This window comes from Hypanus sabinus, assembly GCF_030144855.1.
Source record: "Hypanus sabinus isolate sHypSab1 chromosome 1 unlocalized genomic scaffold, sHypSab1.hap1 SUPER_1_unloc_10, whole genome shotgun sequence".
Classification (NCBI taxonomy): Eukaryota; Metazoa; Chordata; class Chondrichthyes; order Myliobatiformes; family Dasyatidae; genus Hypanus; species Hypanus sabinus.
The window spans coordinates 548,856-562,934 of NW_026778904.1; the positions used below are offsets into that span (position 1 = coordinate 548,856).

The 14,079-nt window shown below is 47.5% G+C and overlaps 1 protein-coding gene across 3 annotated transcripts in view; it reads left to right on the forward strand.

The window, feature by feature from the left end:
• Positions 1-12,995, forward strand: part of LOC132385373 (serine/threonine-protein phosphatase 2A 65 kDa regulatory subunit A alpha isoform-like) — a 150,829-nt gene extending 137,834 nt beyond the window's left edge. For 2 of the 3 annotated variants that reach the window (XM_059957407.1, XM_059957406.1), the window contains one exon: positions 12,528-12,995. In XM_059957407.1, coding sequence (XP_059813390.1) covers positions 12,528-12,544 — 17 coding nt within the window. In that variant the 3' untranslated portion in view covers positions 12,545-12,995. The remainder of the gene's footprint in view (positions 1-12,527) is intronic. The other variant, XR_009509171.1, reaches the window with a different exon arrangement.
• The last annotated feature ends 1,084 nt before the right edge of the window (positions 12,996-14,079 follow it).

Sequence of the window (14,079 nt, forward strand, 5' to 3'; positions counted from 1 at the left end):
GGGGAGGAGTGATTGGATGTGGTGGGGTGATGGTACTGGGCAGGGAGTGATTGGATGTGGTGGGGTGATGGTACTGGGGGAGGGAGTGATTGGATGTGGTGGGGTGATGGTACTGGGAGAGGAGTGATTGGATGTGGTGGGGTGATGGTACTGGGGGAGGAGTGATTGGATGTGGTGGGGTGATGGTACTGGGGGAGGGAGTGATTGGATGTGGTGGGGTGATGGTACTGGGGGAGGGAGTGATTGGATGTGGTGGGGTGATGGTACTGGGGGAGGGAGTGATTGGATGTGGTGGGGTGATGGTACTGGGGGAGGAGTGATTGGATGTGGGGCGATGGTACTGGGGGAGGGAGTGATTGGATGTGGTGGGGTGATGGTACTGGGGGAGGGAGTGATTGGATGTGGTGGGGTGATGGTACTGGGGAGAGGAGTGATTGGATGTGGGGCGATGGTACTGGGGGAGGGAGTGATTGGATGTGGTGGGGTGATGGTACTGGGGGAGGGAGTGATTGGATGTGGTGGGGTGATGGTACTGGGGGAGGGAGTGATTGGATGTGGTGGGGTGATGGTACTGGGAGAGGAGTGATTGGATGTGGTGGGGTGATGGTACTGGGGGAGGAGTGATTGGATGTGGTGGGGTGATGGTACTGGGGGAGGGAGTGATTGGATGTGGTGGGGTGATGGTACTGGGAGAGGAGTGATTGGATGTGGTGGGGTGATGGTACTGGGGGAGGGAGTGATTGGATGTGGTGGGGTGATGGTACTGGGGGAGGAGTGATTGGATGTGGTGGGGTGATGGTACTGGGGAAGGAGTGATTGGATGTGGTGGGGTGATGGTACTGGGGGAGGGAGTGATTGGATGTGGTGGGGTGATGGTACTGGGGGAGGGAGTGATTGGATGTGGTGGGGTGATGGTACTGGGGGAGGAGTGATTGGATGTGGTGGGGTGATGGTACTGGGGAAGGAGTGATTGGATGTGGTGGGGTGATGGTACTGGGGGAGGAGTGATTGGATGTGGTGGGGTGATGGTACTGGGGGAGGAGTGATTGGATGTGGTGGGGTGATGGTACTGGGCAGGGAGTGATTGGATGTGGTGGGGTGATGGTACTGGGGGAGGGAGTGATTGGATGTGGTGGGGTGATGGTACTGGGAGAGGAGTGATTGGATGTGGTGGGGTGATGGTACTGGGGGAGGAGTGATTGGATGTGGTGGGGTGATGGTACTGGGGGAGGGAGTGATTGGATGTGGTGGGGTGATGGTACTGGGGGAGGGAGTGATTGGATGTGGTGGGGTGATGGTACTGGGGGAGGGAGTGATTGGATGTGGTGGGGTGATGGTACTGGGGGAGGAGTGATTGGATGTGGGGCGATGGTACTGGGGGAGGGAGTGATTGGATGTGGTGGGGTGATGGTACTGGGGGAGGGAGTGATTGGATGTGGTGGGGTGATGGTACTGGGGAGAGGAGTGATTGGATGTGGGGCGATGGTACTGGGGGAGGGAGTGATTGGATGTGGTGGGGTGATGGTACTGGGGGAGGGAGTGATTGGATGTGGTGGGGTGATGGTACTGGGGGAGGGAGTGATTGGATGTGGTGGGGTGATGGTACTGGGAGAGGAGTGATTGGATGTGGTGGGGTGATGGTACTGGGGGAGGAGTGATTGGATGTGGTGGGGTGATGGTACTGGGGGAGGGAGTGATTGGATGTGGTGGGGTGATGGTACTGGGAGAGGAGTGATTGGATGTGGTGGGGTGATGGTACTGGGGGAGGGAGTGATTGGATGTGGTGGGGTGATGGTACTGGGGGAGGAGTGATTGGATGTGGTGGGGTGATGGTACTGGGGAAGGAGTGATTGGATGTGGTGGGGTGATGGTACTGGGGGAGGGAGTGATTGGATGTGGTGGGGTGATGGTACTGGGGGAGGGAGTGATTGGATGTGGTGGGGTGATGGTACTGGGGGAGGAGTGATTGGATGTGGTGGGGTGATGGTACTGGGGAAGGAGTGATTGGATGTGGTGGGGTGATGGTACTGGGAGAGGAGTGATTGGATGTGGTGGGGTGATGGTACTGGGGGAGGAGTGATTGGATGTGGTGGGGTGATGGTACTGGGGGAGGAGTGATTGGATGTGGTGGGGTGATGGTACTGGGGAAGGAGTGATTGGATGTGGTGGGGTGATGGTACTGGGGGAGGAGTGATTGGATGTGGTGGGGTGATGGTACTGGGAGAGGAGTGATTGGATGTGGTGGGGTGATGGTACTGGGGGAGGAGTGATTGGATGTGGTGGGGTGATGGTACTGGGGGAGGAGTGATTGGATGCGGGTGGGTAATGGGGACAACGGTGGGGAGGGAGAGGGGTGATTGGATATGGGTGGGGAATAAAGTGGATGAGCTTAAGGCTCAGTTGGAAATTGGCAAGTATGATGTTGTAGGAATAATAGAGACATGGCTGCAAGAGGACCAGGGCTGGGAAATGAATATTCAAGGATATACATCCTATTGAAAGGACAGACAGGTGGGCAGAGGGGGTGGGGTGGCTCTGCTGGTGAGAAATGAAATTCAGTCCCTTGCGAGGGGTGACGTAGAATCAGGAGATGTAGAGTCAGTATGGATAGATCTGAGAAATTGTAAGGGCAAAAAGACCCTAATGGGAGTTATCTACAGGCCCCCAAATAGTAGCCTGGATATAGGGTGCGTTGAATCAAGAGCTAAAATTAGCATGTCGCAAAGGTAATGCTACGGTTGTAATAGGGGATTTCAACATGCAGGTAGACTGGGAAAATCAGGTTGGTACTGGACCCCAAGAAAGGGAGTTTGTGGAGTGCTTCCGAGATGGATTCTTAGAACAGCTTGTACTGGAGCCTACCAGGGAGAAGGCAATTCTGGATCTAGTGTTGTATAATGAACCAGATTTGATAAGGGAACTCGAGATAAAGGAGCCATTAGGTGGTAGTGACCATAATATGATGTTTTAATCTACAATTTGAGAGGGAGAAGGGAAATCGGAAGTGTCAGTATTACAGTTGAACAAAGGGGACTATGGAGCCATGAGGGAGGAACTGGCCAAAGTTGACTGGAAGAATACGCTAGCAGGGATGACAGTGGAACAACAATGGCAGGTATTTCTGCGAATAATACAGAAGGTGCAGGATCAGTTCATTCCAAAGAGGAAGAAAGATTGTAAAGGGAGTAGGGGGCGTCCGTGGCTGACAAGGGAAGTCAAGGACAATATAAAAATAAATAGAAGAAGTATAACATAGTGAAGATTAGTGGGAAGCCAGAGGATTGGGAAACGTTTAAAGAGCAACAGAAGATAAAAAGGCAATTCGGGGGTGTACTTTGAGCACCCTGACTGGCACATGTTCAGGGAGGCTGCAACCGATGGCGACTCTACCAACTTGAGTACACAGCATCAGTGACCAGCTACATCAGAAAGTGCATTGATGATGTTACTCTGTCCAAGACCATCACTATGCGTGCCAACCGGAAGCCATGGATGACCGCAGAGGTGCGTGTACTGCTGAGGTCCCGCGACTCAGCCTTCAGAGCTCTAGCCACAGCAAGGGCCGAACTGTCCCGAGCCATCAGAGGGGCAAAGGGTGCACATGCCCAGCTAATCCACAGTCACTTCCAGGACAGCGGCGACTCACGGCGCATGTGGAAGGGCATCCAGGACATCACCAATTACAGGAAAATATCACCTGACTATGCAGGTAATGCCTCCCTCCCAGATGTGCTGAATAACTTCTACGCCCGGTTTGAGGCGGAAAATGACGTGGCAGCGAGGAAGTCCACCCCTCCTGCGAATGACCAGGTGCTGTGTCTCACCATGGCCGACGTGAGAAGAACCCTGTGCAGGGTCAACCCAGGGAAGGCTGCTGGACCAGACAATATCCCGGGTAGAGTGCTCAGAGGATGTGCAGACCAGCTAGCAGATGTTCTCACTGACACCTTCAACATCTCCCTGAGCAGTGCCACCATTCCAACGTGCTTCAAGGCCGCCACCATCGTCCCCATGCCGAAGAAGTCTTCTGTGTCCTGCCTCAATGACTACTGTCCCGTTGCACTTACGTCCATCATCATGAAGTGTTTCGAGAGGCTCATCATGAGGCATATCAAGACCCTGCTGCCCCCTCACTGGACCCCCTGCAGTTTGCATACCGTCCCAACCGCTCAACAGATGACGCCATTGCCACCACCCTCCACCTGGCCCGAACCCACCTGGACAAAAAAGACACATACATTCGGATGCTGTATATAGACTTCAGTTCAGCATTCAACACAATCATCCCTCAGAAACTGATTGGAAAGCTGAGCCTACTGGGCCTGAACACCTCCCTCTGCAACTGGATCCTAGACTTCCTGACTGGGAGACCTCAGTCCGTCCGGATCGGGAGCAGCATCTCCTACACTGAGCACGGGGGCCCCAGGGCTGTGTGCTCAGTCCACTGCTGTTCACTCTGCTGACCCACAACTGTGCTGCAACACACAGCTCGAACCATGTCATCAAGTTCACCGATGACACGACCGTGATGGGTCTCATCAGCAAGAACGACGAATCAGCTTACAGAGAGGAGGTGTAGCGGCTAACGGACTGGTGCAGAGCCAACAACCTGTCTCTTAATGTGAACAAAACAAAAGAGATCGTTGTTGACTTCAGGAGGGCACTGAGTGACCACTCCCCGCTGAACATTGACGGCTCCTCAGTAGAGATCATTAAGAACACCAAATTTCTTGGTGTTCACCTGATGGAGAATCTCACCTGGTCCCTCAACACCAGCTCCATAGCAAAGAAAGCCCAGCAGCGTCTCTACTTTTTGCGAAGGCTGAGGAAAGTCCATCTCCCCCTTCCCCCCCATCCTCATCACATTCTACAGGGGTTGTACTGAGAGCATCCTGAGCAGCTGTATCACTGCCTGGTTCGGAAATTGCACCATCTCGGATCACAAGACGCTGCAGCGGATAGTGAGGTCAGCTGAGAAGATCATCGGGGTCTCTCTTCCCGCCATCACGGACATTTACACTACACGCTGCATCTAGAAAGGAAACAGCATTATGAAGGACCCCACGCACCCCTCATACAATCTCTTCTCCCTCCTGCCGTCTGGGAAAAGGCTCCGAAGCGTTTGGGCTCTCACAACCAGACTTTGTAACAGTTTCTTCCCCCAAGCTATCAGACTCCTCAATACCCGAAGCCTGGACTGACACCTTGCCCTACTGTCCTGTTTATTATTTATTGTGATGCCTGCACTGTTTTTGTGCACTTTATGCAGTCCAGTGTAGGTCTGTAGTCTAGTGTAGCTTTCTCTGTGTTTTTTTATTATGTAGTTCAGTCTAGTTTTTTGTACTGTGTCATGTAACACCATGGTCCTGAAAAACATTGTCTTGTTTTTACTATGCACTGTACTAGCAGTTATGGTCGAAATGACAATAAAAGTTGACTTGACTTGACTTGAAAAGATGAGGTACAAAGGAAAGCTAGCCAAGAATATAAAGGAGGATATTAAAAGCTTCTTTAGGTATCTGAAGAAGAAAAAAATAGTTAAGACCAAAGTTGGGCCCTTGAAGGCAGAAACGGGTGAATTTATTATGGAGAACAAGGAAATGGCAGACAAGTTGAACAGGTACTTTGGATCTGTCTTCACTAGGGAAGACACAGACAATCTCCCAGATGTAAAAGTGGCCAGAGGACCTAGGGTAATGGAGGAACTGAAGGAAATTCACATTAGGCAGAAAATGGTGTTGGGTAGACTAAAGGGACTGAAGGCTGATAAATCTCCAGGGCCTGATGGTCTGCATCCCAGGGTACTTAAGGAGGTGACTCTAGAAATCATGGACGCATTAATAATCATTTTCCAATGTTCTATAGATTCAGGATCAGTACCTGAGGATTGGAGGTTATTGTTATCCCACTTTTTAAGAAAGGAGGGAGAGAGAACAGGGAATTATAGACCAGTTAGCTTGATATCAGTGGTAGGGAAGATGCTGGAGTCAATTATAAAAGATGAAATAGCGGCACATTTGGATAGCAGTAACAGGATCAGTCAAAGTCAGCATGGATTTACGAAGGGGAAATCATACTTGACTAATCTTCTAGAATTTTTTGAGGATGTAACTATGAAAATGAACAAGGGAGAGCCAGTGGATGTAGCGTACCTAGACTTTCAGGAAGCCTTTGATAAGGTCCCACATAGATTAGTGGGCAAAATTAGAGCACATGGTATTAGGGGTAGGGTACATTCGGCCCTCCTCATCCGTGGGGGATTGGTTCCGGGACCCCCCCCCCCCCCCCCCGCTGATACCAAAAAATGCGGATGCTCGTCCCTTATTTAACCTGTCTCAATCCAGTAGACCTTAGGACCCAGCGAAACCCCAGACCTTATTTAACCCGTCTCAGTGCGGTGGTCTTTAGGACCCGGCGCAGCTCTGAATTCGCAGTGTTTCTGTTCATGAAAATAATCACGATCAGATTGAAAATAAAGTGGAAATAATAAAGTGATTGGTAAGAGGTGAAACGCCATCAGTCATTGGAAAAGCGCTAGGCTACAGTTGGTCTATGATCGGAACAATTTTAAAGGATAAAGGGAGAAAGGATCTGCCCTGATGAAAGCTACAATTATTACTAAGCAACGCAGTGGTTTAATTATCGAAATATATATGTTTCTTAAGTGTTTTATATGCATAGAAAGGTAAAATATATACTAAGACAAATGTTTGACTAACTGACGCTAAATAAACCGGATGTACCTGTTCCGACTTCAAATCCGTTTAAAAACAGACTCAGGAACAGAACTCCTTCATAACCCGGACACTGCCTGTACTTTTAAATCATCTCTAGATTACTTATAATACCTAATACAATGTAAATACTATGTAAATAGTTGGTATACTGTATGTTTAGGGAATAATTACAAGAAAAAATAGACTGTACTTGCTCAAACAACGAGTGCTAGAGGGAGAACTTCCGTGTGTTCCCAGTCCGCGGTTGGTTGAATCCAATCCGCATGCAGAACCCACGGATAAGGAGGGCCGACTGTACTAACATGGATAGAAAATTGGTTAGCAGACAGGAAACGAAGAGTAGGGATTAACGGGTCCTTTTCAGAATGGCAGGCAGTGACTAGTGGGGTACCGCAAGGCTCGGTGCTGGGACCGCAGCTATTTACAATATACATTAATGATTTAGATGAAAGGATTAAAAGTAACATCAGCAAATTTGCAGATGACACAAAGCTGGGTGGCAGAGTGAAAAATGAGGAGGCTGTTAGGAGAATGCAGGGTGACTTGGACAGGTTGGGTGAGTGGGCAGATGCAGTTTAATGTGGATAAATGTGAGGTTATCCACTTTGGTAGCAAGAACAGGAAGGCAGATTACTATGTGAATGGCGTCAAGTTAGGAAAAGGGGAAGTACAACAAGATCTAGGTGTCCTTGTTCATCAGTCAGTGAAAGTAAGCATGCAGGTACAACAGGCAGTGAAGAAAGCTAATAGCACGTTGGCCTTCATAACAAGGGGAGTTGAGTATAGGAGCAAAGAGGTCCTTCTGCAGTTGTACAGGGCCCTGGTGAGACCACACTTGGAGTACTGTATTCAGTTTTGGTCTCCAAATTTGAGGAAGGACATTTTTGCTATTGAGGGAGTGCAGCGTAGGTTCACGAGGTTAATTCCCAGGATGACGGAACTGTCATATGTTGAAAGATTGGAGCAATCTGGCTTGTATACACTGGAATTTAGAAGGATGAGAGGGATTCTGATTGGAACATATAAGATTATTAAGGGATTGGACACGCTAGGGGCAGGAAACATGTTCCCGATGTTGGGGGTAGGCCATTTAGAACAGAGTTCAGGAAAAACTTTTTCACCCAGAGAATTGTGGATCTATGGAATGCTCTGCCTCAGAAGGCAGTGGAGGCCAATTCTCTGGATGCTTTCAAGAAAGAGTTAGATAGAGCTCTTAAAGATGGCGGAGTCAAGGGATATGGGGAGAAGGCAGGAATGGGGTACTGATTGTGGATGATCAGTCATGATCATATTAAATAGTGGTGCTGGCTCGAAGGGCCAAATGACCTACTGCACCTATTGTCTATTGAATGGGGGGAGAGTGGGGAGGGAGACGGTTGATCAGATGTGGGTAACAGGAACTGTGGGGAGAGGGAGGGGTGATCAGATATGGGTGGTAACGGTTGGGATTGGAGGGGTTTGATCTGATGCGGGTGGGTAATGGATGGAACTTGGGATGGGTTGATTGGATGTGAGATGCAGTACATTGTCCTATGTGTTGCAGGTACGTCCTGCACTTTTATGAGTTCTTGGGGCTGGGAATGGGGCGAATGGGAGGCAAAGCACAATATTGGATTGTGTAGCACTGCTGCCGTCCTGAGTCAGACACCCAAGTTCAATCCCAACATCCGGATTCTTTTTATGGAGCATTTGCATTCTCCCTGTCACCCCATAGGTTTTCCTGGAATTCTATTTTCATCTTACTTATGTCCTGAGTCAGTGAGTTAATGAGCCAGTGTTACACCCCACCCCCCCACTGTAGGTTGGTTGCTGGAGATCATGTTTCATTTGTTGTTGGGCATACAGTAAGTGAAAAAGTGGGATTAATTTTGTTGGTGTGTAATGGTTGACGCAGGCAGTGTGCCAAAGACTCTGTATCTGCTATATAAAGAACAGGACCTTCATCTCATGATATCTATGTCAAGCACAATGCCTAACCAAGTGGAATCCCTTCACATGATCCATATTATTTCCATTCATATGCCTGTATAACAGCCCCTTAATTGCTTTCACCATCACCTTTGGCAGTACATTCCTGCCTCCTACCACTCTGTATAACTAAGATCTTGCCTTGCACATCTCCTTTAAACTTTCCCTGACTCTCCTTAAAATTCTACCTTTTAGTGTTTCTGGTTTCCCCCCCATGTAATAAAAACTCTGATATCTGCCCTGTCTGTGTCTTTCATACTTTTGTACATTTCTGTTCCCCTCTCACCTTAAATGCTTGTCCTCCAGTATTAGATTATTCAACCCTTGGAGAAAAGGATATTGGCTGTCTGTGCCTCTTTCAGATCTCCCATCAGCCTCAACTGCTTCAGAGAAAACAATCCAAGTTTGTCCAGCCTCTCCTTGTGGCTCATGCCTTCTAATCCAGACACAACACAAACAAAATGCTGGTGGAACGCAGCAGGCCAGACACCATCTTAGTACAACAACACACACAAAGTGCTGGTGGAACGCAGCAGGCCAGGCAGCATCTTCGTCAGGACTAACCAAAAGGAAGATAGTCTTTCCTTTCAGTTAGTCCTGACGAAGGGTCTCAGCCCGAAACGTCGACAGCGCTTCTCCCTATAGATGCTGCCTAGCCTGCTGTGTTCCACTGGCATTTTGTGTGTGTTGTTGTTTGAATTTCCAGCATCTGCAGATTTCCTCGTGTTTACCATCTTAGTACACTTTTTCTGCACCCTCTCCAAAGCCTGCACATCCTTCCTGTAATGAATCACACGCAGAAGTCCAAATGCAACAGCTTTATACAGGTACAACATTGATTTCTTACCCTTATATTCACTGCCCTGACCAATGAAGGCAAGCCTTCTATGTGCTCCATATAATACTGTAATCAGCTCCTATGTCCTGGCCCAGACTCTCTCTTCACCTGCAGAAGTGGAAAATGGTGAAAATATTTGAACCAAGAGGGAGGTGGATTAGGAGAGTGAGGTTCTTGACAAGCACTGGGTGGCACAGTAGTGTAGAGGTCAGTGTTTACAACTTTACAACGCCAGTGTTCAGAGTTCAGGTCACCATTGTTTGTACCTTCTACCTGTGACTACATCAGTTTCCTCTATATTCCAAAGGCGTACAGTACAGGTTAAGATTAGTAAGTTGTGGCCATGTTATGTTGGCACTGGAAGTATAGCAACTCTTCCAGGTTGCCCAGAGCACATCCAAGGACTGTATTGGTCATTGATGCAAAAGACACATTTCATTATATGTTTCAATGTACATGTGACATAATGTCTTTTTGATTCATTCAACCTGATTGTCAGCAAAGAGGGAGCAGAGTTTGGTGAGGGTGCTGGCTGAATTTGAGAACTCCAGTCACAGTAATTTGGCTGAGGGTATTTCTTTGGAGCAGACGTATGTGGTAAGGGAGTATAAAGTTTTAATACATAGATCCAGACAAGAGGGACCTAGTAACACACACAAAATGCTGGAGGAATCCTGCCGAAGGGTTTCAGCACAAAACATCGACTGTACTCTTCCTAGATGCTGTCTGGCCTGCTGAGTTCCTTCAGTATTTTGTGTGTATTGCTTGGATTTCCAGCATCTGCAGATTTTCTCTTGTTTGTAGGAGAGACCTGGTTTCCACTCCAGGTAGATGAGCAACTAAGGATCTCTCCCCAAAGGATTACAGAGAAGCTGAGAGCTCATCCTCTGGAACTCCCTTGCTCTACATGATCCTCACCAAATGGGATTTGTACGGCTCTCAATGAGCCATGATCTGCAGTGGGGTTAACTGTAGTTACTCCTCCTTCTGTCTGGTATTGTCACAATCTGTACTGTTGTGATTCACTTTAAAGGGTTTAGCAGGACAGGTGTGGAGATGGTGTGTTGAAAAACACAAGAGAAACACCTTCAGGTGACATAGAGTGCCTATAAAAAGTATTCAGTCCCTTGGAAGTTGTCAATTTTTATTGTTTTACAACATTGAATCACTGTGGATTTAATTCGGCTTTTTTTTGACACTGATCAACCAAAGAGGCTCTTTTGTGTCAAAGTGAAAACAGATCACTACAAGGTGATCTGTGTAAAGCTGAAAGAGACTTATTCACACAGGCTCAAGGCTAAAGGTGCATCTCCTAAATACTGACTTGAATTGGGTGAATACTTTTGCAATCAATTATTTTGTGTTTTATATTTGTAATTAATTAAATTACTTTGCAGAGAACTGTTTTCACTTTGACATGAAAGTCTTTTTGTTGATTAGTGTCAAAAAAAAGCAAAGTAAACCTTCTGTGATTCAGTGTAGTAAAACAATAAAACATGATAACTTCCAAAGGGGGTGAATACTTTTTATAGACACTGTATTTGTGACAGGAGGGGACAAAGTTAGTGATTCAGCTCGGGGTTTTGTCATCCTAATCTGTTATAATTGGATGCGTAAATTTTATCACTGTAAAGGGGTAACAGAGACAGGGATGGATACACAGGTTCATGGAGAAGGAGGGGAACGCGTAGACCACAGAGCTATTGGAATCAAGGACAATGTTTTTAAACTGAATTGTTGCCACCACAGGCTAGACAGTGGTGAATCAACCAAAAAGTATTCAAAAGGAGCAGGGATAAAATACAAATTGCTGGAGGAATTCAGCAGGTCAGACACCTGTAAAGGGAAATGAACAGTTGAAAGGTCTTGATGTGAAAAGTCGAGTGTCTTCCCCCTCTCTCTCCTCCTTCCCGGCATCAAAGGTTATGGAGAGAAGGCTGGGAACTGGGGTCGAGGAGGATCAGCCATGATTGAATGGTAGAGCAGACTCGATGGGCCAGATGGCCTAATTCTGCTCTTACGCCTTATGGTCTTCCCCCCTCCCTCCCCCATGGATGTCACTCGACCTGCTGAGTTCCTCTAACAACTTGTTCTAGCCTCTGCAGGAAGGGACTGTTCTTTGCCGCCTGTGACTATTGTTCATCAGCCCATCCCGGAGCCAGGTGCTTGGCTGCCAACACATATTGATCTTCTTCATTACAAGGCAGTCACTAGTAAGTCCACAGGGAGATCAAGACTCCAGGTTTCTCCTGGAAGGGGGGATCAATTTACATGGAAGCTGGATAAACACATGTAGGGGGAGGAATGGAGGGCTACTGAGATGGGGTAGAGGGGTGGCAGAAGGCTGCATGCATGCATAGAGCAGAGGGACAAATAGCTTTGCCTCTGTTCTGAGCTGATTGAACCTCCAAGCCTTAAGGTAATATTGTACCTCTGGTTAGATCACAGTTGGAGTATTGTGTTCAGTTCTGGTTGCATCATTATAAGAAGAATGTGGAAGCTTTAGAGAGGGTGCAGAAGGAATTTACCAGGATGCTGCCTGGAATAGAGAGCACATTTTATGAAGATAGGTTGAGTGAGCTAGGCTTTTCTCTTTGGAGTGAAGGATGATGAGGGGTGACTTATTAGAGGCATACAAGATGATAAGAGACTGATATCAAGTGGACAGTCAGAGACTTTCCCAGGGCAGAAATGGCCAGTACAAAGAGGCATAGATAGGAAGAAAGTATAGGAGAGTCAGAGATAATGGTTAAGTGGGCGGAATGTGCTGCCAGGGCTGTTGGTAGAGGCAGATACATTAGAGGCTTTTAGATGAGCACATGGATGATGGAAAAATAGAGGGCTATGTAGAGGGAAGGATTAGATTGATCTTAAGAACCTTCCATGTTCTTTGTGTTCTTAACACAAACAATGCATTCCTCTGTATGTTTCAATATACATGATGAATCAATGACTCTGAATCTGAATTTCTTTCCCTCCTCCAGTGCTGTGCCTGAACTGACACCAGCCAGGGTACTGGAGCTAAGCCAGGTACCACAGTTCAAGTTTTGTGTTTCTAAGTTACGTCGACAGTCAGTGGGTGATCTGGGACATTCCTGAAGACAGGTGACCGATCCTCCTCAGTACCAGTGCACACACTGGGAAGGAAGAGTGAGAGGTGGAGGTGGTTGTGTCCGTCGATGGGAAGCTGCTAGTCACACATGGTGCATTCCTTAGCCACGTAGTAGGTGGTTTACAATTTGTGCCTGGTGATGACCTTGCCATCTGGCTTTCTGCTCTCTTCCCTCTTTCTCATGCCTTGTTTCCCCTCCCCTCGCTATCTCTTGTTCTTTGCCTCAAGTTGTAACCTTGCATTTGACAAGTGATCTGTTTCCTTGAAAGTTTACTGTTCCAAAGAGAAAATAAACTGAGGTTCGGTTGTTTAATAAAGATAGATGCGAATGTTTTCTTCAGATTGTTGTGCCTCTTTCCCTCTCTTGTGCGAAGCAGACATTGACTGAGTAATGCACGGGTTTCTCTGAGGAAGGTTTTGAGGGGATGACCAGAGAGGTGAAATGGGGCAATTTGGGAAGTCTGGCTGAAGCTAAAGACACTGCCGTCAGTAATGGAATTAGAGCTGTACCACATAAAAATGGGCTCTTCAGTCCACTTGGTACATGCTGACCAAGATACCTTCCTTTCATAGCCAAAGTGTGGTGAATCTGTGGAATTCATGGCCTCGAATAGCTGTGGAGGCTAAGTCATTGAGTATATTTAAAGCAGAAGTTGAGACATTTTTTGATTAATCAGGATATCAAAGGTTACTGGCACTGGTTACTAATTCTTTTCCATGTCTTATGGTCTTAACTCCACACAGCTAAGCAACTGGAGGAGAACAGGATGTTTGCTGACCATAGAGTTGTGGAGTCAAACAGCACAGAAATGGGCCTTCATCCCATGCTGAAAGTTTCCTATCTGAGCTAGTCCCATTTGGCCCATATCCTCTAACCTTTTCTTCTCATGTACCTTTAAACTTTGTAATTATACCTGTCTCATACACCTTGGTGTAAAAACCTGCCCCTCAGGTCCCTTGTGATCCCTTTCCCTTTCACCTAGACTCCACTACCCAGGGGAAAAGGCTGTGATCACCCACCTTATCCATGCTCCTTCTGGTTTCGTAAGCCTCGGTAAGGTCAGCAGGCACCTTTCCATATCAATCTCATCTCTGTAGACATGGATATGTGGGAGATAAATAGCTTATCCAGATACTTCTTCAGTACTGTCAGTGTTCCACTGGCTTCTCTGGCCATGTGCTACAGGTATTCACCATTCTCTGGGTGAAGAAGCTCCCCCATAGGGTTTGATCTACCTCTGATATGGGGGAGGGGGAAGTTTCCATGAGTTTCCTATCTATACCCATCAGATTTTATCTACCTCAATCATGTTCTATCTTATTCTCTGCTCTGGAGGGAACATAAGAAATAGGAGCAGGAGTAGGCCATCTGGCCTATTGAGCCTGCCCCGCCATTCAATAAGATCATTGCTGATCTGTCTGTA